Genomic DNA, 25,923 nt, shown 5'->3' with positions numbered 1-25,923 from the left:
GGAGAGTGAGGAGCACAAGGAGGGCGTGGAGCACAGGGAGGGGCGTGGAGCACAGGGAGGGCGACGAGCATAGAGAAGACGTGGAGCACAGGGAGGGCGAGGAACACAGATATCGAGGAGCACAAGGTGGGCGTGGAGAACAGGGAGAGCGAGGAGCACAGGTGGGACTCAGGAGAATATAGATAACGCCGGAGCACAGGGAAGACGACGGATCATAGGGGATACGCCGGAACATAGGGAGGACGCCGGAGCATAGGGAGGACGCCGGAGCACAAGGTTGATGCGGAGCATAGGGAGGACGCCGGAGCACAGGGAGAACGCCGGAGCACAGGGAGGACGCCGGAGCACAGGGAGGTCGTTGGAGGACAGGGAGGACGCCGAAACACGGCGAGAACACTGGAACACAGGGAGGGCACCGGAGCACAGGGAGGACTCAGGAGCACAGAGAGCACGTTGGATTTCAGGGGGGACGCCGGAGTACAGGGAGGACGAGGAGCACAGGGAGGACTCCAGCGCACAGGGAGGGCGAGGAGCACAGGGAGGGTGCGGAGCACAAGGAGGACGCCTGAGCACAGGGAGGACGCCGGAGCACAAGGAGGGCGCCGGAGCACAAGGAGGGCGCCGGAGCACAGAAAGGATGCAGGAGCACAGGGAAGACGCTGGAACACAGGGGAGGTGGCTGGAGCACTGGGAGGACGAGGAGCACAGGGTGGACGCGGAGCACAGGGAGAGCGTGGAGCACAGGGAGGGCGAGGAGCACATGGAGGACTCAAGGGCACAGAGAAGACGACGGAGTGCAGGGAGGACGCTAGAGCATAAGGAGGACGCCAGAGCACAGGGAGGACGCCGGAGGGCAGGGATGATTCAGGAGCACAGGGAGGACGCCGGATCACAGTGGAGACGCCGGAGTACGGGGAGGACGCGGGAGAACAGGGAGGACACCAGAAGAGAGGGAGGACGCCGGGGCACAACGAGAACGCTGGAGCACAGGGAGAGCACCGGAGCACAGGGAGGACTCAGGAGCACAAGGAGGACGCCAAATTACAGGGGGGACGCTGGAGTACAGGAAGGACGCTGGAGCATAGGGAGGGCACCGGAGCACAGGGAAGACTCAAGAGCAGAGGGAGGACGCCGGATCACAGGGAGGACGCAAGAGGACAGGGAGGACGCCAGAGCACAGCGAGAACGCTGGAGCACAGGGAGGGCACCGGAGCACAGAGAGGACTCAGGAGCACAGGGAGGACGCTGGATCACAGTGGGGACGCCGGAGTACAGTGGGGACGCCGGAGTACAGGGTGGACGCCGGAGGACAGGTAGGACGCCAGAGCACAGCGAGAACGCTGGAGCACAGGGAGGGCACCGGAGCACAGAGAGGACTCAGGAGCACAGGGAGAACGCTGGATCACAGTGGGGACGCTGGAGTACAGGGTGGACGCCGGAGCACAGGGAGGACGCCGGAGCACAGGGAGGATGCCGGAGAACAGGGAGGACTCCGGAGCACAAGGAGAACGCCACAGCACAGAAAGGATGCCGGAGCACATTGAGAACGCCCGAGCACAGGGAGGATGCCGGATAACAGGGTGGACGCCAGAGTGCAGGGAGGACGCCGGAGCATAGGGAGGACTCCGGAGCACAGGAAGGATACTGGAGTGCAGAGAGGATGCCAGAGCACAGGTAGTTAGCCGTAGAACAGGGAGGTCGCCGAAGCACAAGGAGGACACTGGATCACAGTTGGGACACCGGAGTACAGGGTGGACGCCGCAGCACAGGGAGGACGCTGTAGCACAGGGAAAACGCCTGAGCAAAGAGAGGACGCTGGATCACTGGAAAGACGCCGGAGCACATGGAGGATGCCGGAGAACAGGAAGGACGCCGCAGCACAGAAAGGATGCCGGAGCCCATAGAGGACGCTGGAGCACAGGGAGGACGCCAGATAACAGGTAGGTCGCAGGAGGACAGGGAGGACGTTGGAGTACCGGGAGGACGCCAGAGCACAGGGAGGGCAAGGAGCAAAGGGAGAGCGGGGAGCACAGGGAGGACGAGGAGCACAGGGAGGTCGTGGAGGATGCTGGTGCATAGGGAGGACGCCGGAGCACAGGGAGGATGGCGGGGCACAAGGAGGACGCTTGAGCACAGGGAGGACGCCGGAGCACAAGGAGGACGCCGGATCAGAGAGGGGACGCCGGACTGTAGATAGGACGCTGCAGCATTGGGAGGATGCAGGAGCACAGGGAGGTCACCGGTGGACAGGGAGTGTTGGAAATTTTCAACAGTTATTCTCAACAACACACCCTGGACGCAAACACAGTGGCCTCCTTACCAGAGCCTCAGATATTAACACCAAGTAAGGCATCCAGCACTTCCACTAACACGATAACATCATTTATATTTGCCAACATCCAGGGTATAAAAACACGCAAATCCAACAAAGTTCACTTTATTGATGGTCTCCTTCGTGAGGCAAATGCAGTGTTTGCAGCCCTAACAGAAACCCACACAAAGGACTACCATGATGGTGAAATATGGATCTCAGAGTACAATCTTTTCAGATGTGATAGGAAACACCGGCTTCAGGGTGGGGTCAGCCTCTATATCAAAGACACACTCATCTGTACTGAGCTGCTAAACACCTCAAATGATATGGTGGAAGTGCTGATAATCAAAATAGAGATTCTAAATGTAGTTATTGTCCTTGTATATAAGTCACCGGAGGCAAACCCTCAGCAGTTTAAAGACCAACTAATGAAAATAGAACACTGCTTGGAAAACCTCACAAATCCAGCTCCGAACATCATCCTGCTTGGGGACTTCAACCTACGGCACCTGAAATGGAAGCACCTGGCTAATACAGTAATATCAGAAAGAATACCAGGAAGTAGCCTAAATGAACAGGCACATGCAAATGACCTGCTACGGATGTGAGACAGGTTTGCCTTAAACCAGCAAATAGTAGAACCAACTAGGAAAGAGAACACGCTGGACCTCATTTTCACTAATAATGATGAATTGATCAGGAACATAATGATTACAAATACCTGTTACTCAGATCACAACTTAATTGAAGTTATGACAACCATGGGGAGTAGACCTTCAAAACCAGTCCAGATTCCCGGTGGAGGAGATTTCAGCAAATTCAACTTCAATAATAAACAGATAAACTGGGAGCAAATAAACCAGGACTTCACAGAAATAAACTGGGAAGAACAGCTAGAAAATGCAAACCTGAACCAGTGCCTGGAAAAATAAGCTCAGTAGCACTAGAAATATGTTCAAACCGCATACCCCTAAGAAAAAAGAGGAAGAGATGCAGATTAGAACGGGAACGTCGTTCCCTGTATAGGTGAAGAAAACGAATCGCGGAACAACTTGAGAGTCGCACCCTATCTCAAGAACGGCGAAGAAGGTTAGGTAAAGAAATAGAAACAATTGAACGCAAGCTACAAGAATCATACAAAACCCAGGAGAGGCAAAGAGAGGAAAAGGCCATCAGTGAAATAGAGAGAAATCCGAAATATTTTTTCTCCTATGCAAAATCAAGATCAAAAACCACACCTAGTATCGGGCCCCTGCGAAAGGGAGATGGAACTTTCACCGATGACAACAAAGAAATGAGCGAGCTACTGAGGAAGCAGTAGGACTCTGTTTTCAGTGAGCCATTAAATGCACTAAAGATTGATAACCCAAAAGAATTTTTCATGGATATGATACCAACATCAAATCATATATCAGACGTCACCCTATCCCCACTGGATTTTGAAGAAGCCATAAACAGTATGCCTATGCACTCTGCACCAGGCCCGGATTCTTGGAACTCCATATTCATCAAGAACTGTAAAAAACCATTATCGCAGGCCCTCCACATTCTGTGGAGACAAAGCCTAGATACTGGCGTTATTCCTGATACACTAAATACAGCAGAGATATCACCACTTCATAAAGGAGGAAATAAGGCAGAGGCAAAAAATTACAGACCGATAGCACTAACATCGCACATTATAAACAATTTTGAGAGAGTGCTAAGAAGTAAGATCACAAAATACATGGAATCACAGCATCTCCATAACCCCGGACAACATGGTTTCAGAACAGGGTGCTCTTGCCTGTCGCAGTTGCTGGACCACTATGATATGGCATTAGATGCTATGGAAGACAAACAAAACGCTGATGTAATTTACACAGATTTCGCAAAAGCTTTTGGTAAATGTGACCATGGCGTTATTGCATATAAAATGCGTTCAAAAGGAATTACCGGAAAAATAGGCAGATGGATCTACAATTTCCTGACCAACAGAACCCAATGTGTAATAGTCAACAAAATAAAATCCAGCCCATCAACCGTGAAGAGCTCAGTCCCCCAGGGTACTGTGCTTGCTCCAGTACTTTTTCTCATCCTCATATTGGACATAGACAAGAACACAACCTATAGCACTGTATCATCCTTTGCAGATGGCACTAGGATCTTCATGAGAGTAGGCAACATAGAGGACACGGCAAACCTCCAGTCAGATGTAGATCCGGTCTTTCTATGGGCTACAGAAAATAATATGGTGTTTAACGAAGATAAGTTCCAGCTCATGCGCTATGGATAAAATGAAAATATAAAAACGGAAACCACGTACAAAACTCAGGCAAATCATAACATAGAACGAAAAGGCAATGTAAAGGATCTCGGTGTACTCATGTCGGAAGACCTTACCTTTAAAGAACACAATAAAGTATCCGTCACAACTGCAAGAAAAATGACAGGTTGGATAACAAGAACTTTTCACACTAGAGATGCTATACCGATGATGACACTTTTCAAAACGCTTGTGCTCTCTAGAGTGGAGTACTGCTGCACAATGACAGCCCCTTTCAAAGCTGGAGAAATTGCTGACCTGGAGAGCGTGCAGAGATCCTTTACTGCTAGAATCCACTCAGTAAAACACCTAAACTATTGGGACCGACTAAAGAGCCTAAATCTGTACCCCCTTGAGCGCAGGCGGGAGAGATACATAATAATTTACACGTGCAAAATATTAGAGGGGCTGGTCCCAAACCTGCACACAGAAATAACATCACATGAGACCAGAAGACATGGCAGGATGTGCAGAATACCCCCGTTGAAAAGCAGAGGTGCAACAGGTACTCTGAGAGAGAACTCTATCAACATCAGAGGCCCGAGACTGTTCAACACGCTTCCGCTACACATAAGGGGCATAACTGGCAATCCCCTCACAGTGTTCAAGAGAGAACTGGATAAGCACCTCCAAAGGATACCTGATCAACCAGGCTGTGACTCATATGTCAGGCTGCGAGCAGCCGCGTCCAAGAATTGAGGTTGATCAGTTGACCCTTCCCAAAATGCTTCAGACGCATTGGCGTCCACTTCGGCCACCACCCGGCATGGCTTACAGGATGGCCAAACACTCCATTCCTCCTTAGCTATGTATGAGGAGGACACCAGCTCAAGTGATGAAGCAGCCTCGGATGGTAGTTTTACTGTACACAAAAGCCGGAAGACCTTACGTAATGAGAGGACGTTAAGGGAAGGTAACAATTCTGTCAAGACGACCAATGTCACCCCCACAACAGGGGTTATCTTGAGTTATCTTGAGATGATTTCGGGGCTTTTTAGTGTCCCCGCGGCCCGGTCCTCGACCTGGCCTCCACCCCCAGGAAGCAGCCCGTGACAGCTGACTAACACCCAGGTACCTATTTTACTGCTAGGTAACAGGGGCATAGGGTGAAAGAAACTCTGCCCATTGTTTCTCGCCGGCGCCTGGGATCGAACCCAGGACCACAGGATCACAAGTCCAGCGTGCTGTTCGCTCGGCCGACCGGCTCCTACTAGGGGGGGGGCACCACGACCCACCCTAGCACCCTGTAATAAATATGCCAGGCTGGCATTTCCATCTCAAGTTACCAGTGACCAGAGGTACGCCTGGATGAGATGTGACCTTCCTCGCCATTTTCCTGACCCCATTGACCTCATAATCCCTAGACACGCCTCGCCCTACATCTATGTAGCCAGGTCCGATGAAGTCAACTGCATGAAGACATAATGCAAGTCAACACTACCTTTTGCCTTAAAGTCATGAAAGATCCTACATCTCCTGCATTGCTCAGAGACAAATTATTTAGTGCTGTTAACAGCCTATTGACTGGTGCCGACATACCAACTCACTCCTTTTATGATAATTGGCTGAGCAACAATGCTTACAATCTCATTAAACTTAACATTCCTTTTAAGTGCAATCTACCTGTCTCTGATATTCCTCTTTATCTGTACCCCACCATTCAAGTATCATACACACCTGTCACCAAGAAAGATAATGAGAATCTTGCTCTTCTCAAAGCTGTCACTCTTGAAACAATTGCCTCCTCCATCGAGAGTTTAAGATCTCACGAGCACTGTGTCTACACCGACGGCTCAGTCTAATCCTCTACTGGACGGACTGCAGCGGCATGTAGGTTTTATAGAAATAATATTTGCACACAGACTGTCAGTGTAAGGTTAAACAACTGGCTGACCTCCACACAAGCAGAACTAGCAGCATTACACCTAGCAACCAGTACATTAAAAAACATTGGAGGAGGAATAATATTCTGTGATTCAAAGTCTGCTCTTCAAGCAATCGAAACTTCTCTTGGAAGATCGACAGCAAGAACCTCCCAATTATGAATGACCTAATTGATGCACAGAGTAAAGGGCCTCGAATCTCCTTTGTATGGATACCTTCACACATAAATATAACCCATCATAATGAGACAGACATTGCAGCCAAATTAGCGTGTAACAAGTTTGAAGTTGAATTAGATCTAGGTATCCCCATCTCTGCTGTCAAAACTGTATTGGTCCAAACATTCAGATCTGATAGGAAAGAACGTACTGACTCCCAGCGACCTGAAAGTACAAGTATAAAAAGCTATGATTTGTTCAGATCTGAAACCTACATCTATGGACAGCACAAAACGTCCACTAGACTGTGCGACACAGTGGTTGCAAGGATCAGGTTGGGTTACCGTTACCTGTGGCAGGTGACTGCAGGTGACGGGTTTCCCAATCCTGAGCACTCCAGTTGCAAACTCTGTGAGCAGGAACTACGGCATGATCTCCCGCACTACATCACTGAATGCCCAGTTATTAGACCTTTCAGACCAGTTGGCATGAGGTACCTGGAGCTTTGTAATTACTTTATTCACTCTCGTATTCTTGAAGATATCCTCAGAGAATACAAAAATGATCTCCAGAGTTCAGAGTTCTCCAAATTTTGGGCAAATACCCAAAATTTGCCAGTGCAGGCTATTAAACACATGGCTCTGTATGACTAACCATCCTGCGAGATGGGGACTTGTATTACCACTGCTACCTTATTCAATCTTGTGTTGTTGATATCCTCAAAATGCATCCGGAGTCTGCCAGTGCAGACCGCTTATCACATGCCTCTGTATGACTAACCAGCCTGTGTGATGGGGATTTTTTAGCATCACCTAGTTAGCTTTTTTGACACACTGTACTTCACTTCATATAGTCTAGGGTAGCTGCACTAATGCAGATGTACCTCATAACTTAATAAAAAAAAAAAAACTCACGGAAACTAAATTTCCACATCCCAGTAGATCTAACACAAATTTACTTTCGTTTACTTTACTTAAAGTTAAATTTACTTTATAAATTTACTTTACTTAACCATTTACTTTCCCTTTTATGGAATAATTATTTAGTAATAGGTTTACCTTTAGTATACAACAGTTTACTGGAATTTCTTTACGCAGCTTAATCGCTGTTCCAGTAAATAACATAATCTAACATCATTTGCACCACCAAGCAAGTATTGTTTTATTTATGCAGTCTACATTAACTGACTTGCACTGTGAGAATCAAACATCGCCACATAAAATAAAAAGAGTGTTCATAAACGCCCCCTTCCCGATTTAGCTTTAATAAATAAATATAATATGTGCTCGAACACTCTCGGTGAGCTAACGCGCATGCGCGACTTTCGGGAAGGGAGAAGAGAGGACTCTCGCCATATTCGATCAACAAGCATGACGGTGCTCCGAAGCGGTCCAACAAATCTTACCATCCTGACGGCAACCTTACATCCCTAGATGCTGGATTGTGGACGCAGCTTACCAGAATCACGGACACCAGTTCGGCAGGCATTTTTGCCTCATTTGTTCTATTTAACGAGCTCTTAAATAAGATCATGTAGGTGCCATGTCGTTATGCTGCGGGCGTAAAAAATAATCCCATGTAAGTGCAGCTCTTTCCCCCTCCAAATATTTAGATATTGCCTTATATACGTGTGAATACTAGTTTGGGGTGGAAATTACGGAATTATCATTATTGCAGCATGGTGCAACACCCTTGAGGAAGCATGTGACCGCCATAACCTCACGTGCTCCAAGTATCACTATCTCAAACTGCTTCCAGACTGGCGCACAGTGGACTACATCTACGTCCCTCTGTCACAGCTGAGATTTAATCAGTTTTCATTGTAGACAGTACCTTATTATTCAGAGTCCTTATATATATATCTGATACTGCCTTTTATTCATTAATAATCTTCACATTGCAGTAGTATTTCTTGCATTACATAATTTACTCATTATCTATGTGTGTGCATATTATACTTATTATTATTATTATCGCATAATATATGTTACACATAGATTAATCTCATAGAATACCCCCCAAAATGTGTCGTGAGAGGCTGGCTCTAGAATTATCTAATTTACAGTCATTGCTTAATAGAATTTATTCACATATAATCATAGCTGGGATGGTCCCATTGTAGACCAAGTTGCTGCAGAGTGCCTGGGTGCTGCAACAACACAACACGACATTGCTCGCCTCACAGCAGTAGCAGCACCACATGCAGGGGATTTCCTGTTAGCAACCCCAATGTCGGCAACTGGCACGCGTCTCACACCACACGCCCTCCGAATTGCTGTGGCCCTCCGCCTTGCTGCCCCAATCCACACCAGATATAGGTGTATTTGCGGCGAGGTGGTGGCTGACAGGTACGGTCACCATGGCCTACTCTGCCAAAGCACAGGGGGATGGCACTCGAGGCACAGTGAAGTTAACGACATCATCAAGAGGAGCCTCACCACAGCTGGATGCCCAGCTGAAAGAGAGCCCCGTTACCTAACGCCCCGTAACTCTGATGCTCTTATTGGTCGCCCGGATGGTATCACAGTGAACCCCTGGAAGAATGGCAAGCAGTTGGTATGGGACTACACGTGCGTATCAACCCTGGCTAACACCTACATTAACCTCAGTGTTGCACAACCAGGTGGCGCTGCCACCCACAGGGAAGCAGCCAAATCCCGTAAGTATAGAGAACTGGATCACCACTACAATTTTGTCCCCATTGCTTCTGAGACGCTCGGCGCCTGGGGTAAAAGTGCTACCAGTTTTTTGAAGGAACTGGGTTCTAGGCTCATTGAAACAACAAGGGACCCGAGAGCTGCAAGCTTTCTTTTCCAGCGCCTCAGTGTGGCGATACAGAGGGGAAATGCGCACTGCATCCAGGGTTCCTGCCCGCCATCTGAGGAGCTGGAGGAACTCGACAACCTATGACAACCATCTTTGTAACCCATATGTAACTCCTTTTTTGTAACAAAGTTCAAATAAAGTAAATATATTTGTGTACATACAAAAGAATGGGGGTGGTAGGAGAAGATAATATTAGTGTTCAGTGAGAAACCACAAGGTCTCCTCTGAATACTTTTTATTTTCTTCTCCGAGGCTATGGGTCCCCACATTGGCACCAGAGGTGGTACCCTCACAAAATTGAAAAAAAAAAAAAAAATCATAGATCTATAAGCCACTGATTTTCTCATTTCATTACTCATTCTGGTCCTTCGAGCTATCTTAGAATTAATCATTATTTTGCATTCTTAAAAATATACATTTTATTAGTATTATACTGGAGCCAGAATTCCCCACATATTATATGTTCCTACGAACCAGGATCTTGTCTGAGATCCAACGAACCAGAGTTAAGATTAGAATTTTCACCGGTTCTCAGAGCCCATATTTTATGGTGGACTTCGTACCGGATGAACCACATTTAACATTATAATTAGTAGAATATAGCCAGAAGTTAGGCTATCTACAATTCATTATTCATTTTTCATCCATGATAACATTATACTCTTTAATTAGGGAGTATTATCAGGTACTAGGATAGAATTTAGGGCAGCATATCTGCCACTCTCATAGAATTTACGGCAGCATATCTGCCACTCATAGAATCCATTACAGCATACCTGCCACACATATAGAATTACGTCAGGAAAATATCTGCCACATATATAATCATTTATAGTAGTAGAATAACTGTCATACACATATAATCAGTTGTATATACTCTATATAACTCAAAAATTATAAAAAGCCAAAAACATAGCACTATCTTGAATCTGCACATCAGTAGTATTATAGCATTTTATGCCAATCCATGAAGAATAGAATTCTTAGACTGGAATTGTACTTACTAGTGTACAACTCTAGCCTAACTCATTATTACTAGCCAACCTTGATAGGTTGGATTATTAGTAGACTAGCATTGTACAAGGCAATACAACCTAGTCAACATTTATTATTGTGCAAACTCAAGTCAGGGTAGGACTTATCATTATTTTACACAATTGTGTTTTTATATCATTATATATATTTACTGTGTACATTTTCAGTGTTATTGAAGTGTCATTACCCATCCAAAGCTGATAAAGAGGAGCTAAGCAGAGGAATTCCTGTAGAGACACTGAAATACCACTCAAATATTAGCTGTTTACTATTAGGTAGGTAAGCTAACCTCTACGTGAGGTAGGATTCACATAGCCTAATTATAGAATCAGATATTAGGCTATTAATAATCGGACTGGTTCCACGTATATAGGAATCAATACCCCAGTTATTTTCATTATTAAATCATGGCATCAACTAAGCCAAAGTCCACAGGCAGTGCACTAGAAGAAATATCCAGCAACTGCTTATTATATTTTAGATCATACACGAGTCACACAGGCCATGTGACTAGACAGTTGAATAAGTGTGATCAGCTCGTACAATCAGGTGCCACAGCCAAAGTATTAGAAAATCTCATTGAGACGGCCAAGCAAAAGTTGCAAAGAACAAATGAAGCTGCAGATGACTATCTCAGAGTCCTCATGCAACAGAATGCTGAGCCGGATCAACTAGATACCTTTCATGCTGAGATGGAGAAGTTTGAGGAGGGTATCCAAGATCATCTTAATATATTAACACAATCTCTAGAAAAATTGCAGAGCGACTCAGTTTCTCAAAATACTCTGACCACGAGTGAAACTAATAAACAGGAAACACTCCAGGAAATTCGTCTTCCAACAGTTGATCTCCCTCACTTCCATGGTAGAGATGATGAGAATTTTGAATGCTCTTGGAAAACATTCGACTCCTTAGTAAACTCCAAAAAAATTATTAGCAAACTTAATAAATTCCTCTATTTGCAAAGTACCCTAGAGGGTGAAGCAAAAGCAGTTGTCGAACCCCTAATTCCTAGTGATAAGGACTACGATACTGCTATTCAGTTACTTGAAGTTAATTACAGCAATAAAGAAATTGCTATTGCTAATCTTTATTATAAGTTAAGAGCGATATCTACACCAGATACAACCCGTGAAGCTCTACAAGAATTTAGGTTCCAGGTAGAGTCTCTAATTAAAGCTCTAGGTGTCAAAACAGATGTACCTAAACCAGAGTGGGTATTGAAATTAGAAATACAGAGCAAGTTTCCTAAGGAGATTCTAGCATCCATCTGTTCCCATTATAGAACAGATATCCTATCCTTAGATGAAATTTTCGAGGGATTAAGGATAACAGTTAATCGACTGAGTGCTCATGGGAAAATAATATCTGACACTGACAAATCAACCACTGATAAAACAGTCAAATCCATAGGTACCTCCAAACAGCCTAATAAATCTAAAACCGCTACTTCCACTACAAGATGGATGAATACTACATAGGTGCCTACACTATCAGCCTGTAGCCCATAAGTCATCCAAGTCAGTGACTCCTACATCTACTGCATGAAGGAGATGCTGTCTCTTTTGCCAAGAGAGTCATACTATTTATCAATGTCAAAACTTTCCTGATCGCGTTTCTAGGATAAAGCGCCTCACGGAATTGCACAAGTGCACCAGGTGCTTGTTGCAACACGATCCTAATACATGCACCACCCCATTACACATATGTAACAGATGCCACCAGGATCAACATCATTCAGCATTGTGTGGAGTTGATAGGCCAAAATCACCAAAACTCCAGGTGGAACAGGATACTTCCACCATTGTGCAGTGTTGTAAGGTGTGATAGGAGGTTAAGGTGCTTAACACCAAGTATTGTAATAATACCGTATTACCTACTGCACAACTACAAATAAATAGTAAGAATTCTAGGATCACTACAAGAGATCTATTCGACCAAGGATCCCAGAGAACGTTCATCACTCAACAAGCAGCTAACCAGCTGAAACTTAAACCCTTGTGTAATGTGACATTGAACATATCAGGATTCCTAGCAGATACTGGACCTCAAGAATTTGAAGTAGTACAACCACTAGTACGCTTAGGCGGTTATATCCGACCTGTTAAGGCCATAGTAATTGATCACATTCCTCTTGACATGAATGTCAAAGGTCTAAGGGACACACCCAAATTTTTACAGAAAAATAGAATCAAGTTGGCTGACACCAAGATAAAGTCTGACCACCTCACCAATATAGATCTATTAGTAGGGGCAGACCAATATTATCAGTTCATTACTGGAACTACAAGCCAGCATTGAATGAACTTGTTGAATTCAGCAGGCGGATACTTACTTGTCTTACTTGGTAAAGTCTTGAACCTGAGGAAGCCTATGCCAGCTGACAACCAACATTAATTTGTCCTGCGGCAAGCAGGATAATGAATTTGGAGGAAACTCTATAATTTTTTTATACCAGACCGAAAGAGAATTCAAAAGGAGGAGCATGGAGAGTGTATGGAACTGGATGCCAGATCCACTTGCATTCCAGAATTACAGATACAATTACACACCGAAAGGGAACTACAACTACGACAGGCAACTGCCCTACAACAATCAGTACTGGCTAGAACAAACTCATTATGTCCACGCATAATGGGCTTGCCGAAAAAGTCTCCCATTCACACTATCACTAATAGAGTAACCTCATTCATCTTTGCCAACATACAAGGACTGAAAACAAGAACAAACAACAAAGTACAGTTCATGAATGTCCTCCTCACGGAGTCAAATGCAGTATTTGGAGCTTTCACAGAAACCCATGCAGGGGAACTGTTGGACAGTGAGATCTGGATTCCAGGATATAACCTATACAGGTGTGATAGGAAAACTAGGTCACATGGAGGAGTGGGTCTGTATATTAGGGAAGACCTTGTATGCTCGGAGCTCGTAAACGTTACAAATGAGGTGGTAGAGGTACTGGGATTTAAAATAGAGAAAATAAATTTAGTGATTATTCTAATATACAAACCGCCAGATACAATGGCTGAGGAATTCACAGAACAGATAAACAAAATAGAGAATAGCCTTGATAATTTGGAGAACCCGATACCTGATATTATCTTCCTAGGTGACTTCAACTTGCCTAGTCTCAGGTGGAAAATAGCAAACAATAATATTATACTAGGAAATCTATAAGGACCTAACCAACCACAGATTAGAGAACTACTAAGATTCTGTGACAAATTTTCACTCAATCAGCAGATATCGGAGCCAACGAGAAATTAAAATATTTTAGATCTGGTCTTTACGAACAATGAAGACATTATCAGAGACATTACGATATCAGATACCACATACTCAGATCACAAGCTCATTGAAGTGCAAACGACCATCAATACTCAGAATAGACCTAAAACGTTGATAAAGCGAGAGGGGCTATTCAGTAAATTCAATTTTAATAATAAAAGGATAGACTGGGAGATAATAAACAGGGAACTTACAAACATTCCATGGGAAACTATTCTAAGTAATACAAGTCATACAGAAGGAATAGAAAAACTGACTTCGGAAGCGTATCAAGTCTGTCTGAAACATGTTCCTGAGGAAAGCCAGAAAGAGATCCAACGTAGAAAGAGAACGCAGACGACACTATAAACGCAGGAAAAAAATAACGGAACTGCTTATGCAGACACGAATTTCCCGTCAAAGAAGGAATAATTTAAATAGGGAGATTGAAGAAATCGAGCGGAAATTGAAACACTCATATGAAACTGAAGAAAGGCAGTTAGAACAGAAAGCAATTTAGGAAATAAAGAAAAATCCAAAATATTTCTTCACATATGCGAAATCAAAAGCAAAAACCACTGCCAGTATTGGACCTATTCGTACAAGTGAAGGTTCATACACGGAGGATGATAAAGAAATTAGTGAAATCCTAAAAAAGCAGTATGAAGACATGTTTAACACTCCAATAAACAACATGAAAGTGGAAGATCCAGACAATTTCTTTATGCGGGATATTCAAACTCCTGTAAATATAACTGATATTAACACGAGCGCACTAAATTTTGAAAGAGAAATTGAAAACATGCCCATGCACTCGGCCCCAGGTCCAGACTCATGGAATTCAATATTTATAAAGAAATGCAAAGTGCCGGTAGCACAGACACTCAGTATAGTGTGGAGGAAGAGCTTGGACACGGGGGAGATACCAGATGCACTTAAAGTAGCAGACATAGCCCCTCTACACAAGGGAGGGAGCAAAGCAAAGAATTATAGACCAGTTGCACTAACATCGCACATCATAAAAGCATTTGAGAGAGTGATTAGGAGTCAGGTCTCCAATTTCATGGAGACCAATGACCTTCACAACCCAGGCCAACATGGATTTCGAGCGGGAAGATCGTGCCTCTCACAGCTACTTGAGCACTATGACAAAGTCACTGAGGCATTAGAAGAAAAACAGAATGCTGATGTGATATACACGGACTTCGCAAAGGCTTTCGATAAATGTGGCCATGGCGTGATAGCACACAAAATGAAGTCAATGGGAATAACCGGTAAAGCAGGACGCTGGATACTCTGTTTTCTGTCAAATAGGACTCAGCGAGTAACGGTCAACCATATAAAATCTAGTCCAAGTGCAGTTAAAAGCTCTGTACCTCAGGGTACAGTCCTTGCACCGCTGGTACAGTTTATCCTTATTCTCATATCAGATATAGACAAAAATACCAGTCACAGCTTCGTATCATCCTTTGCAGATGACACAAAAATCAGTATGAAAATTATCTCGGCTGGAGACACTAAAAAACTTCAAGCTGATATTAATAAAGTTTTTGACTGGGCATCAGAAAATAACATGATGTTTAACAGTGATAAATTCCAGGTACTCAGGTACGGTAAAAATGAGGACCTTAAACATAATACAGAGTACAAAACACAATCAAATGTACCCATAGTAGGAAAACAGCATGTAAAGGATTTGGGAATAATAATGTCTGACGACCTAACGTTTAAGGAGCATAACCATGCAAATATTGCGACAGCCAGAAAAATGATAGGATGGATTACGAGAACTTTCAAATCCAGGGATGCCATCATAATGGTTGTACTCTTCAAGTCACTTGTGTTGTCCCGTCTTGAGTACTGCTCAGTACTCACTTCCCCCTTCAGAGCAGGAGAGATTGCTGAAGTAGAGGGAATACAGAGAACATATACGGCACGCATCGACGCAATAAAGCACCTAAATTATTGGGATCGTCTCAAAGCCCTCCAAATGTACTCACTAGAAAGAAGACGAGAGAGATGTCAAATAATATACACCTGGAAGATACTGGAGGGCCAAGTACCAAATCTACACAGTAAAATAACAACGTACTGGAGTGAACGATATGGAAGAAAATGCAGAATAGAACCAGTGAAGAGCAGAGGTGCCATAGGTACAATCAGAGAACACTGTATAAACATCAGAGGTCCGCGGATGTTCAACGTTCTCCCAGCAAGCATAAGAAATATTGCCGGAACAACTGTGGACATCTTCAAGAGGAAACTAGATTTATTCCTCCAAGGAGTGCCGGACCAACCGGGATGTGGTGGGTATGTGGGCCTGCGGGCCGCTCCAAGCAATAGCCTAGTGGACCAAACTCTCACAAGTCAAGCCTGGCCTCGGGCCGGGCTTGGGGAGTAGAAGAACTCCCAGAACCCCATCAACCAGGTAAATTCCAGATTGAGTCCGGTACAATTAGTACTAGCCGAGTCTTCGTAGCATTTCATAAGATCTTATTGCCCTTATCAAACTTAGGTAAGTCTGCTAGTGAAGACAGCATTTATAGTATCTTAGGTAAGTCTTCCAGAGAAGACTAGGTTTATACTAAGTCGTCTGGACAAGGATTTAGTAATCCATTAATATGATACACCTGAAGGGTTGTATCAGTTTGGTTTGAGCTCCTTCTGCTTTCTTGTCTCTGCCCACAAGCATCTTAGAAACAGTTTGGAGAAGTATCTTTGCACAAGCAAAATTGAACTTTGCAACAGCCTGTCAGTGAACATTTGCCAGAAGACTATTAGAATTGAAATAAATTGTTTCTCATAATAGAATAAACTCATCTTATCTTTCTTCAGATTGAGTCTGATACAATTATTACTAGCCGAGTTAGTTTCTATGGACCTCAGTGACTAGCAGCCTAAACCGGTTCACGTCACAGCGACACATGTCATTGACCCACTGTAGACCCAGAACTATTCTCGACAGTAATAATTGACCACATTCAGTCTTTATATAAGTTATCATGTACTTAATTATAGCTCCAAAGAGTTATAGTACCGTAACTTAATGTATATAAACCGAATAGGTTTACTTCTCACTTAGAATCTTTAGGTTGCTATATGTGTTTAGTTATACTTCCAGAGAAGTTATAGCACTGTAACCTAATGTATATAATTCGCATTTACCCTCTACTTAGGTAGGTTAGGGAACATTAGTTAGGGTCAGCTGAGTGCAAGTTAAGTCTGTACTCACTTTAGCATGCCACTGACTACATTTATAGAGACTAATACTCATATACTCAGTTCTCTACTTTATCTAAAATTTAGCTAGGTTAGGAATTTAGTTATTATCATTGCATAGCCTGAAATGCTTATGCAGCAAGAACTACACCTTAGGCTAAATTTAATCATGTATAAACACTTAGAATTTCTCATTTGATGTTGAGGTGATTTGTGAGCTGCAGTGATCAGTTAGTGTCTAGTAACTCATCTAGTTACATGTCACTGCGACCCTAGACACTGATCTCACTGTAGATTCAGTATCTCCTTGATCTCAAAGAGATATAGAATAATTAATTATTACATAGATGTACCCGAGATAACAGATTATACCTGTCACACAGATGCAGGACATTCGTTATGTACATACCAACATATAAGAATGTAATTTCAGGGAAAGGGAATAGATACGTCAGTACTTAACATTGAGCTACGACCTGTAATTCCCGCCCCGGAATTACGTTGGAAATTTCCAACAGTTGTTCTCATCCATAATACAAGAGGACGTATTTCCTATATTAGGCTTCATACACATCTAATATTCATTTACTAATCCTTAATACAACGGGATGTATTTCCTGTATTAAGCGTAATAATTAACACTACTAATATGTAGCTTAGTATTTTGGAATTTACTGTATTAGGTTGTGGAACATCATGTAATTTCTCCTAGAATTGTGTAGTGTTGCGTCAGCCACTCACGGAGACTAAATTTCCACATACCAGTAGATCTAACACAAATGAAACCATTTACTTTCCCTTATTAGGAATAATTATTTAGTAATAGGTTTACCTTTAGTATACAAAAGTTTACTGGAATTTCTTTACCCAGCTTAATCGCTGTTCCAGTAAAAACATCATAATCTAACATCATTTGCACCACCAAGCAAGTATTGTTTTATTTATGCAGTCTACATTAACTGACTTGCACTGTGAGAATCAAACATCGCCACATAAAATATAAAGAGTGTTCATAAACGCCCTCTTCCCGATTTAGCTTTAATAAATAAATATAATATATGCTCGAACACTCTCGGTGAGCTAACGCGCATGCGCGACTTTCGGGAAGGGAGAAGAGAGGACTCTCGCCATATTCGATCAACAAGCATGACGGTGCTCCGAAGCGGTCCAACAAATCTTACCATCCTGACGTCATCCTTACATCCCTAGATGCTGGATTGTGGACGCAGCTTACCAGAATCACGGACATCAGTTCGGCAGGCATTTTTACCTCATTTGTTCTATTTAACGAGCTCTTAAATAAGATCATGTAGGTGCCATGTCGTTATGCTGCGGGCGTAAAAAATAATCTCATGTAAGTGCATCTCTTTCCCCTCCAAATATTTAGATATTACCTTATATGTGTGTGAATACTAGTTTGGGGTGGAAATTATGGAATTATCATTATTGCAGCATAGTGCAACACCCTTAAGGAAGCGTGTGACCGCCATACCCTCATGTGTGCCAAGTATCACTATCTCAAACTGTTTCCAGACTGGCGTACAGTGGACTGCATCTACGTCCCTCTGTCACAGCTGAGATTTAATCAGTTTTCATTGATAGTACCTTATTATTCAGAGTCCTTATATATATATCTGATACTGCCTTTTATGCATTATTAATCTTCACATTGCAGTAGTATTTCTAGCATTACATAATTTACTCATTATCTATGTGTGTGCATATTATACTTATTATTATTATTATTGCATAATATATGTTACACATAGATTAATCTCATAGAATATCCCCCAAAATGTGTCATGTGAGGCTGGCTCTACAGGGGGCGTCGGAGCACAGGGAGGATGACGAAGAACAGGGAGGACGCCGGTGCACAGGGAAGACGCCGGAGCACAAGGAGGACGCCGGAGCACAGAAAGTATACCATAGCATAGGGAGGACGCCGGAGCACAGGGAGGACGCAAGAGCACTGGGAGGACGAGGAGCACAGGAAGGACGCTGGAGCACAGGGAGGACAATGAGCACATGGAGGACGCTGGAGCACAGGGAAGACGACGAGGAGCACAGGGAAGACGAGGAGCACAGGGAGGACGCAAGAGCACAGGGAGGGCGAGGAGCACACGGAGGGCGTTGTGCACTGGAAGGACGTGGAGCAGAGGGAGAGCGAGGAGCACAAGGAGGGCGAGGAGCACAAGGAGGGCGAGGAGCACAAGGAGGGCGAGGAGCACAAGGAGGGCGAGGAGCACAAGGAGGGCGAGGAGCACAAGGAGGGCGTGGAGCACAGGGAAGCCGACGAGCACAGGGAGGACGTGGAGCACAGGGAGAACGAGGAACACAGGGAGATCGAGGAGCACAGGGTGGGCGTGGAGCACAGGGAGAGCGAGGAGCACAGGTAGCACTCAAGAGCACAGAAAGGACGACGGAGCCCAGAGAGAACGCTGGGGCACAGGGAGGACGCAAGAGAACAGGGAGGATGCCGGAGAACAGGGAGGACGCCGAATCACAGTGGGGGACGCCGGAGTACGTGGAGGCCGCCGGAGCACAGGGAGGACGCCGGAGCACAAGGAGGACTCACGAGCACAGGGAGGACGCCGGAGCACAGGGAGGACGCCGGAGCACAGGGAGGACTCACGAGCACTCGGAGGACCCCATAGCACAGGGAGGACGCCGAAGCACAAGGAGGACGCCGGAGCACAGTGAGGACGCAAAAGCACAGAGAGGGCGCCAGAGCACAGGGACGACACAGGAGCACAGGGAGGACGCAAGAGCACAGATAGGACGCCGTTGTACGAGGAGGACCGCGGAGGACAGGGAGGATGCCGGAGCACAGCGAGAACGCTGGAGCACAGGGAGAGCACCAGAGTACAGGGAGGACGCCGGATCACACGGGGGACGCTGGAGTACAGGAAGGACGCCAGAGCACAGGGAGGACGCAAGAGAACAGGGAGGAAGCCGGAACACAGGGGGACGCCGGAGCATAAGAGTAAGCAGGAGCACAGAGAGCATGCCGGAGCACAGGGAGGACGCAAGATCACAGGAAGGACGCAAGAGGACAGGGAAGACGCCGGAGCACAGGGAGGACGCCGGAAGACAGGGAGGACGCCAGAGCACAGCGAGAACGCTGGTGCACAGGGAGGGCACCGGAGCACAGAGATGACTCAGGAGCACAGGGAGGACACCGGGTCACAGTGGTTACGCCGGAGTACAGGGTGGACGCCGGAGCACAGGGAGGACGCCGGAGCACAGGGATGACGCCTGATCAAAGAGAGGACGCTGGAGCACCGGGAGGACTCCAGAGCACAGGGAGGTCACCGGAGCACAAGGAGGACGCCGGATCACAGTGGGGACTCCGGAGTACAGGGTGGACGCCGGAGCACAAGGACGCCGAAGCACAGGGAAGACGCCTCAGCAAAGATAGGACGCCAGAACACAGGGAGGATGCCGGAGAACAGGGAGGACGTCGGAGCACAAGGAGGACGCCGCAGCACAGAAAGGATGCCGGAGCACATAGAGGACGCCGGAGCACAAGGAGGACACCGGATAACAGGGGGGACGCCGGAGTGCAAGGAGGACGCCGGAGCATAGGGAGGACGCCGGAGCACAGGGAGGACGCCGGAGCAGAGAGACGCCGTTTAAGCACAGGGAGGTCGCCGGAGGACAGAGAGGACGCCGGAGCACCGGGAGGACGCCAGAGCACAGGGAGGGCAAGGAGTAAAGGGAGGGCGGGGAGAACAGGGAGGACGAAGAGCACAGGGAGGACGCCGGAAGACAGGGAGGACGCCAGAGCACAGCGAGAACGCTGGAGCACAGGGAGGGCACCGGAGCACAGAGATGACTCAGGAGCACAGGGAGGACACCGGGTCACAGTGGTTACGCCGGAGTACAGGGTGGACGCCGGAGCACAGGGAGGACGCCGGAGCACAGGGATGACGCCTGATCAAAGAGAGGACGCTGGAGCACCGGGAGGACTCCAGAGCACAGGGAGGTCACCGGAGCACAAGGAGGACGCCGGATCACAGTGGGGACTCCGGAGTACAGGGTGGACGCCGGAGCACAAGGACGCCGAAGCACAGGGAAGACGCCTCAGCAAAGATAGGACGCCAGAACACAGGGAGGATGCCGGAGAACAGGGAGGACGCCGGAGCACAAGGAGGACGCCGCAGCACAGAAAGGATGCCGGAGCACATAGAGGACGCCGGAGCACAAGGAGGACACCGGATAACAGGGGGGGACGCCGGAGTGCAAGGAGGACGCCGGAGCATAGGGAGGACGCCGGAGCACAGGGAGGACGCCGGAGCAGAGAGACGCCGTTTGAGCACAGGGAGGTCGCCGGAGGACAGAGAGGACGCCGGAGCACCGGGAGGACGCCAGAGCACAGGGAGGGCAAGGAGTAAAGGGAGGGCGGGGAGAACAGGGAGGACGAAGAGCACAGGGAGGTCGTGGAACACAGGGAGGACGCTTGAGCACAGGTAGGACGCCGGAGCACAAGGTGGACGCCGGAGCACAAAGAGAACGCCGCAGCACAGATAGGATGCCATAGCATAGAGGACGCCAGAGCACAGGGAGGACGCCGGATCACAAGGGGAACGCCGGAGTGCAGGGAGGATGCCGGAGCATAGGGGAGGACGCAGGAGCACAGGGTGGACGCCGGATCACAGTGGGGGATGCCAGAGTACGGGGAGGCCGTCGGAGCACAGCGAGAACGCCGGAGCACAAAGAGGGCACCAGAGCACAGGGAGGACTCAGAAGCACAGGGAGGACGCCGGATCACAGGGGGGACGCCGGAGCACATTGAGAACCCCGGAGCACAGGGAGGACACACGAGCACAGGGATGACGCAGGAGCACAAGGAGGACGCAGGAGCTCAGAGAGGACGACGGAGCACAGGGAGGACTCAGAAGCAAAGGGAGGACGCCGGAGCGCAGGGAGGACGCAAGATCACAGGGAGTGCGTGGAGCACAGGGAGGACGTGGAGCATAAGGAGGACGTGGAGCACAAGGAGGACGTAGAAAACGAAGTACGTGGAGCGCAGGGAGGGCGAGGAGCACATGGAGCACAGAAAGGACGCCGGAGCACAGGGAGGACGCAAGATCACAGGGAGGGCGTGGAGCACAGGGAGGACGAGGAGCACAAGGAGGACGCCGGAGCACAGGGTGGACGCCGAAGGACAGGGAGGACGCCGGAGCACAGGGAGGACGTCGGTGCACAGGGACGACGCAAGAGCGCAGGGAGGACGTCGGAGCACAGGGAGGGTACCGGAGCGGAGGGTACCGGAGCACAGAGAGGACTCAGGAGCACAGGGAGGACGCTGGATCACAGGGCGGACGCCAGAGTACGGGGAGAACGCCAGAGCACAGGGCTGACGCCGGAGCATAAGGAGGACGCCGGAGCACAGGGAGGACTCACGACCACAGGGAGGACGCCGGAGCACAAGGAGGACGCAAGAGCACAGAGAGGATGTCGGTGCACAGAGAGGACGCCGGAGCACAGGGAGGACGCCTAAGCACAGGGAGGACGCCTGAGCACAGTGAGGACTCTAGAGCACAGGGAGGACACCGGAGATTTGTACTGATATATGCTTTGTGTATAAAATGATTACATGTATGCCCATTTATATATGTGTAATATATGTACATTGATAATTGTATACAAATTGTGTGTTTATATATTACATTGTTGTATGTTGGAGTTAGGCCCAACGTATCGTGGGAATGATTGTTTGTTTTCATTGTGTGTTCGCTTGTTCCCGTGGGAAGTAATGATTTGTAGGGATCATAAGTGGGTAACAGTAGGTGAATTATAATTGTTTGAACCTTAGTCGGCAAGTTGTTCGTGAGAATCAGTTGCTGCTGGGGCGTGCCATCATTTCCTTTTGTTTGTATTATTTTAATTACTACATGAAGTATAATTACCTTATTTCTGTTATACATGTTATTATAACCAATTACTAAGTTAGTTCAAGATTGCTCTTGTCACAATATATTGCTCCATGTAAGTTTTATAAATACTTGTAACTTTGGCAATTTCTCGCGGGGCAGAAGCTATGAGTTTTAGTCCTGTCGCTTATGTAGGTCAGTGGCTTCAAAGGACCAGGAGGGATAACATCTGTGGGAGATAAGTCTGAGATTCTCTTGTGTCATTAGTAGATATATATTCTGGGAGAAACAGTATTTCTTATTTTGTTTTATAATTGACCTTGTCCTTCTGTACTTTATATAATATTGATTATATTGTTAATATATATATTAAAATTTATATGTATATTTCTTCAGTCCTAAAGGAAAATTTTACTAAGTGCTTTGTACCAATTAGGGGGTGACCCGCTCTAGAGAACAGCAGTTGTAGTATCCCTAGACTATTAAAGGTCTGGCTGTTAGGGTTCCGAGCCGTAACGAACGATTGGTAACAAGCACAGGGAGGATGTCTGAGCATAGGGAGTATGCAGGAGCACAGGGAGGACGCCGGATCACACGGGGGACGCCGGAGTACATGGAGGACGCCGGAGCACAGGGAGGACGTTGGAACACAGGAAGGATGCCTGTGCACAGGGTGGACGCCAGAGCACAGGGAGGATGCCGGAGCACAGGGGGACGCCGAAGTGCAGGGAGGATACTAGATCACAGGGAGGAAGTAAAGAGCACAGGGAGGACGCCAGAGCACAGGGAGAACGGCGGAGCACAGGGATGACGAGGAGCACAGGGATGACGAGGAGCACAGGGAGGGCGAGGAGCACAGGGAGGATGCCGGAGCACAGGGAAGACGCCTGAGCACATGGAGGACGCCAGAGCACAGAAAGGATGCCGGAGCACTGGGACGACGCCTAAGCACAATGAGGACGCCGGAGCACAAGGAGGACGCAAAAGCACAGGGAGGACGAAGAGCACAGGGAGGATGCTGGAGCACAGGGAGGACGCCGGATCACAGAGAGGACGCTGGAGCACTGGGAGGACGCCGGAGAACAGGGAAGGCGCTGGAGCACAGAGAGGATGCCGGAGCACAGGAAGGACGCCGGAGAACAGGGAGGACCCCGGAGCACAGGGAGGACGCTGGAGCAAATGGAGGACGAGGAGCATAGGGAGGACGAGGAGCACAGGGAAGGCGAGGAGCACAGGAAGGGCGTGGAGCGCAGGGAGGGCGCAAGAGCACAGGAAGGGCGAGGAGCGCAGGGAGGACGCAGGAGCACAGGGAGGATACTGGAGCACACAGAGGAAGTAAAGAGCACAGGGAGGACGCCAGAGCACAGGGAGAACGCCGGAGCTCTGGGAGGTCGCCGGAGCACAGGGAGGACTCAGGAGCACAGAGATGACGAGGAGCACAGGGAGGGTGAGGAGCACAGGGAGGGCGGGAAGCACAGGGAGGACGAGGAGCACAGGGAGGACGAGGAGCACAGGGAGGACGTGGAGCTCAGGGAGGACGCTGGAGCATAGGGAGGATGCCGGAGCACTGGGACGACGCCTGAGCACAGTGAGGACGCAAAAACACAGGGAGGACGAGAAGCACAGGGAGGTCGTGGAGCACAGGGAGGGCGTGGAGCACAGGGAGGGCATGGAGCACAAGAAGGGCGTGGAGCACAGAGAGGGCGAGGAGCACATGGAGGGCATGGAGCACAGGAAGAGCGAGGAGGACAGAAAGGACGCAAGTGCACAGGGAGGACGTAAGTGTGCAGGGAGGACGCCAGAGCACAGGGAGGACGCAATAGCACAGGGAGGACGTCGGAGCACAGGGAGGACGCCGGGGCACAGGGAGAACGCCGGAGCTCAGGGAGGACTCAAGAGCACAGGGAGGACGCCGGAGCACAGGGAGGACGCTGGAGCAAATGGAGGACGAGGAGCATAGGGAGGACGAGGAGCACAGGGAAGGCGAGGAGCACAGGAAGGGCGTGGAGCGCAGGGAGGGCGCAAGAGCACAGGGAGGGCGTGGAGCACAGGGAGGGCGTGGAGCACAGGAAGGGCGTGGAGCGCAGGGAGGGCGCAAGAGCACAGGGAGGTCGTGGAGCACAGGGAGGGCGTGGAGCACAGGGAGAGCGTGAAGCACAGTGAGGGCGAGGAGCACAGGGAGGACGTGGAGCAAAGTGAGGACGAGGAGCACAAGGAAGGCGCCAGAGCACAGGGAGGGCGCCGTAGCACAGTTAGGACGCCTGGGCACAGGTAGGACGCTGGAGCACAGGGATGACGCCGGAGTACAGTGAGGACGCCGGAGTACAGTGAGGACGCCGGAGCACTGAGAAGACGCCGGAACACAGGGAAGTCGCCGGAGCACAGGGAGGACGCAACAGCACAGGGAGGATGCCGGTGCACAGGGAGGGCGCAGGGAGGACGCAAGAGCACAGGGAGGATGCAAGAGCACAGCACAGTCTATTGTAATGTATTTAAAATGAAGCTCTTATTTCTATCTTGCTTAAGACATATAAAACATTTGTGTTTATTAACGAATTTACGTGAAATAAGCATTGATCTGAGAAAGAGTTGCTCTGTCGTTCAGTATGTACGGGGTGGGAGCTCCGTAATTTTTAAAATACATGTATCTTCATTAGAACTTTAAATATGTCCATGGTAAAGTGTTTAAAGTGAAGCTTATATGTCTGCCTTTCTTGAGACATATAAAACATATATGTTTATTAACGAATTCACGTGAAATAAACATTGTTCTGAGAGAGAGTTGCTCGGTCGATCAATCTGTCCGGGGTTAAAGCTCGGCTATTATAAAAGTACACGTATCTTCGCTTTAAATTTAAATATGCCCATGGTAAGGTATTTAGAATGAAGCTTATATTTCTATCTTTCTTGTGACATATAAAACTCTTACGTTTATTAAGGAATCTGTGTGAAATAGGCATGGTTCTGAGATGAATGCTGCGGTTTTCGAGCTCGACGCGCGGCAATGGACGCCATACACATCCAGTGGGTGTCATTGGA

General features: G+C 47.7%; 5 protein-coding genes across 5 annotated transcripts; all 5 read left to right on the top strand.

The window, feature by feature from the left end:
* Positions 1 to 280: 280 nt before the first annotated feature.
* LOC138368580 (fibrinogen alpha-1 chain-like) lies at positions 281 to 1,576 on the top strand. The gene has a single exon (XM_069331108.1). It carries the CDS (start codon positions 281 to 283, stop codon positions 1,574 to 1,576), a length of 1,296 nt encoding a protein of 431 aa, XP_069187209.1.
* Positions 1,577 to 18,803: 17,227 nt separating this feature from the next.
* LOC138368579 (DNA topoisomerase 1-like) lies at positions 18,804 to 19,404 on the top strand. The gene is made up of 2 exons (XM_069331107.1): positions 18,804 to 18,926; positions 19,165 to 19,404. The coding sequence occupies exons 1-2, from the start codon at positions 18,804 to 18,806 to the stop codon at positions 19,402 to 19,404; spliced, it is 363 nt and encodes a 120-aa protein (XP_069187208.1).
* A 77-nt stretch (positions 19,405 to 19,481) lies between these two features.
* LOC138368578 (eukaryotic translation initiation factor 3 subunit A-like) lies at positions 19,482 to 20,165 on the top strand. The gene has a single exon (XM_069331106.1). The coding sequence runs from the start codon at positions 19,482 to 19,484 to the stop codon at positions 20,163 to 20,165; it is 684 nt and encodes a 227-aa protein (XP_069187207.1).
* A 91-nt stretch (positions 20,166 to 20,256) lies between these two features.
* LOC138368577 (eukaryotic translation initiation factor 3 subunit A-like) lies at positions 20,257 to 21,402 on the top strand. The gene has a single exon (XM_069331105.1). It carries the CDS (start codon positions 20,257 to 20,259, stop codon positions 21,400 to 21,402), a length of 1,146 nt encoding a protein of 381 aa, XP_069187206.1.
* Positions 21,403 to 23,994: 2,592 nt separating this feature from the next.
* LOC138368576 (high mobility group nucleosome-binding domain-containing protein 5-like) lies at positions 23,995 to 24,435 on the top strand. The gene has a single exon (XM_069331104.1). It carries the CDS (start codon positions 23,995 to 23,997, stop codon positions 24,433 to 24,435), a length of 441 nt encoding a protein of 146 aa, XP_069187205.1.
* Positions 24,436 to 25,923: the final 1,488 nt, after the last annotated feature.

The sequence above is a fragment of the Procambarus clarkii genome, chromosome 25 (genome assembly GCF_040958095.1).
Source record: "Procambarus clarkii isolate CNS0578487 chromosome 25, FALCON_Pclarkii_2.0, whole genome shotgun sequence".
In the NCBI taxonomy this organism is placed as follows: Eukaryota; Metazoa; Arthropoda; class Malacostraca; order Decapoda; family Cambaridae; genus Procambarus; species Procambarus clarkii.
The sequence above is the reverse complement of the archived record's forward strand: the minus strand, read 5'-3'. Positions and strand labels throughout refer to the sequence as shown.

Bases quoted from the DNA above. Each gene is read 5' to 3' on its own strand.
- LOC138368579 (XM_069331107.1), top strand. From the start codon at position 18,804: ATGTGTCATGTGAGGCTGGCTCTACAGGGGGCGTCGGAGCACAGGGAG. The intron at 18,927-19,164 runs GTATACCATAGC...GACGTGGAGCAG, and splicing joins AGGACGCCGGAGCACAGAAA to AGGGAGAGCGAGGAGCACAA.
- LOC138368578 (XM_069331106.1), top strand. From the start codon at position 19,482: ATGCCGGAGAACAGGGAGGACGCCGAATCACAGTGGGGGACGCCGGAG.
- LOC138368576 (XM_069331104.1), top strand. From the start codon at position 23,995: ATGCCGGAGCACAGGAAGGACGCCGGAGAACAGGGAGGACCCCGGAGC.
- LOC138368580 (XM_069331108.1), top strand. From the start codon at position 281: ATGCGGAGCATAGGGAGGACGCCGGAGCACAGGGAGAACGCCGGAGCA.
- LOC138368577 (XM_069331105.1), top strand. From the start codon at position 20,257: ATGACGCCTGATCAAAGAGAGGACGCTGGAGCACCGGGAGGACTCCAG.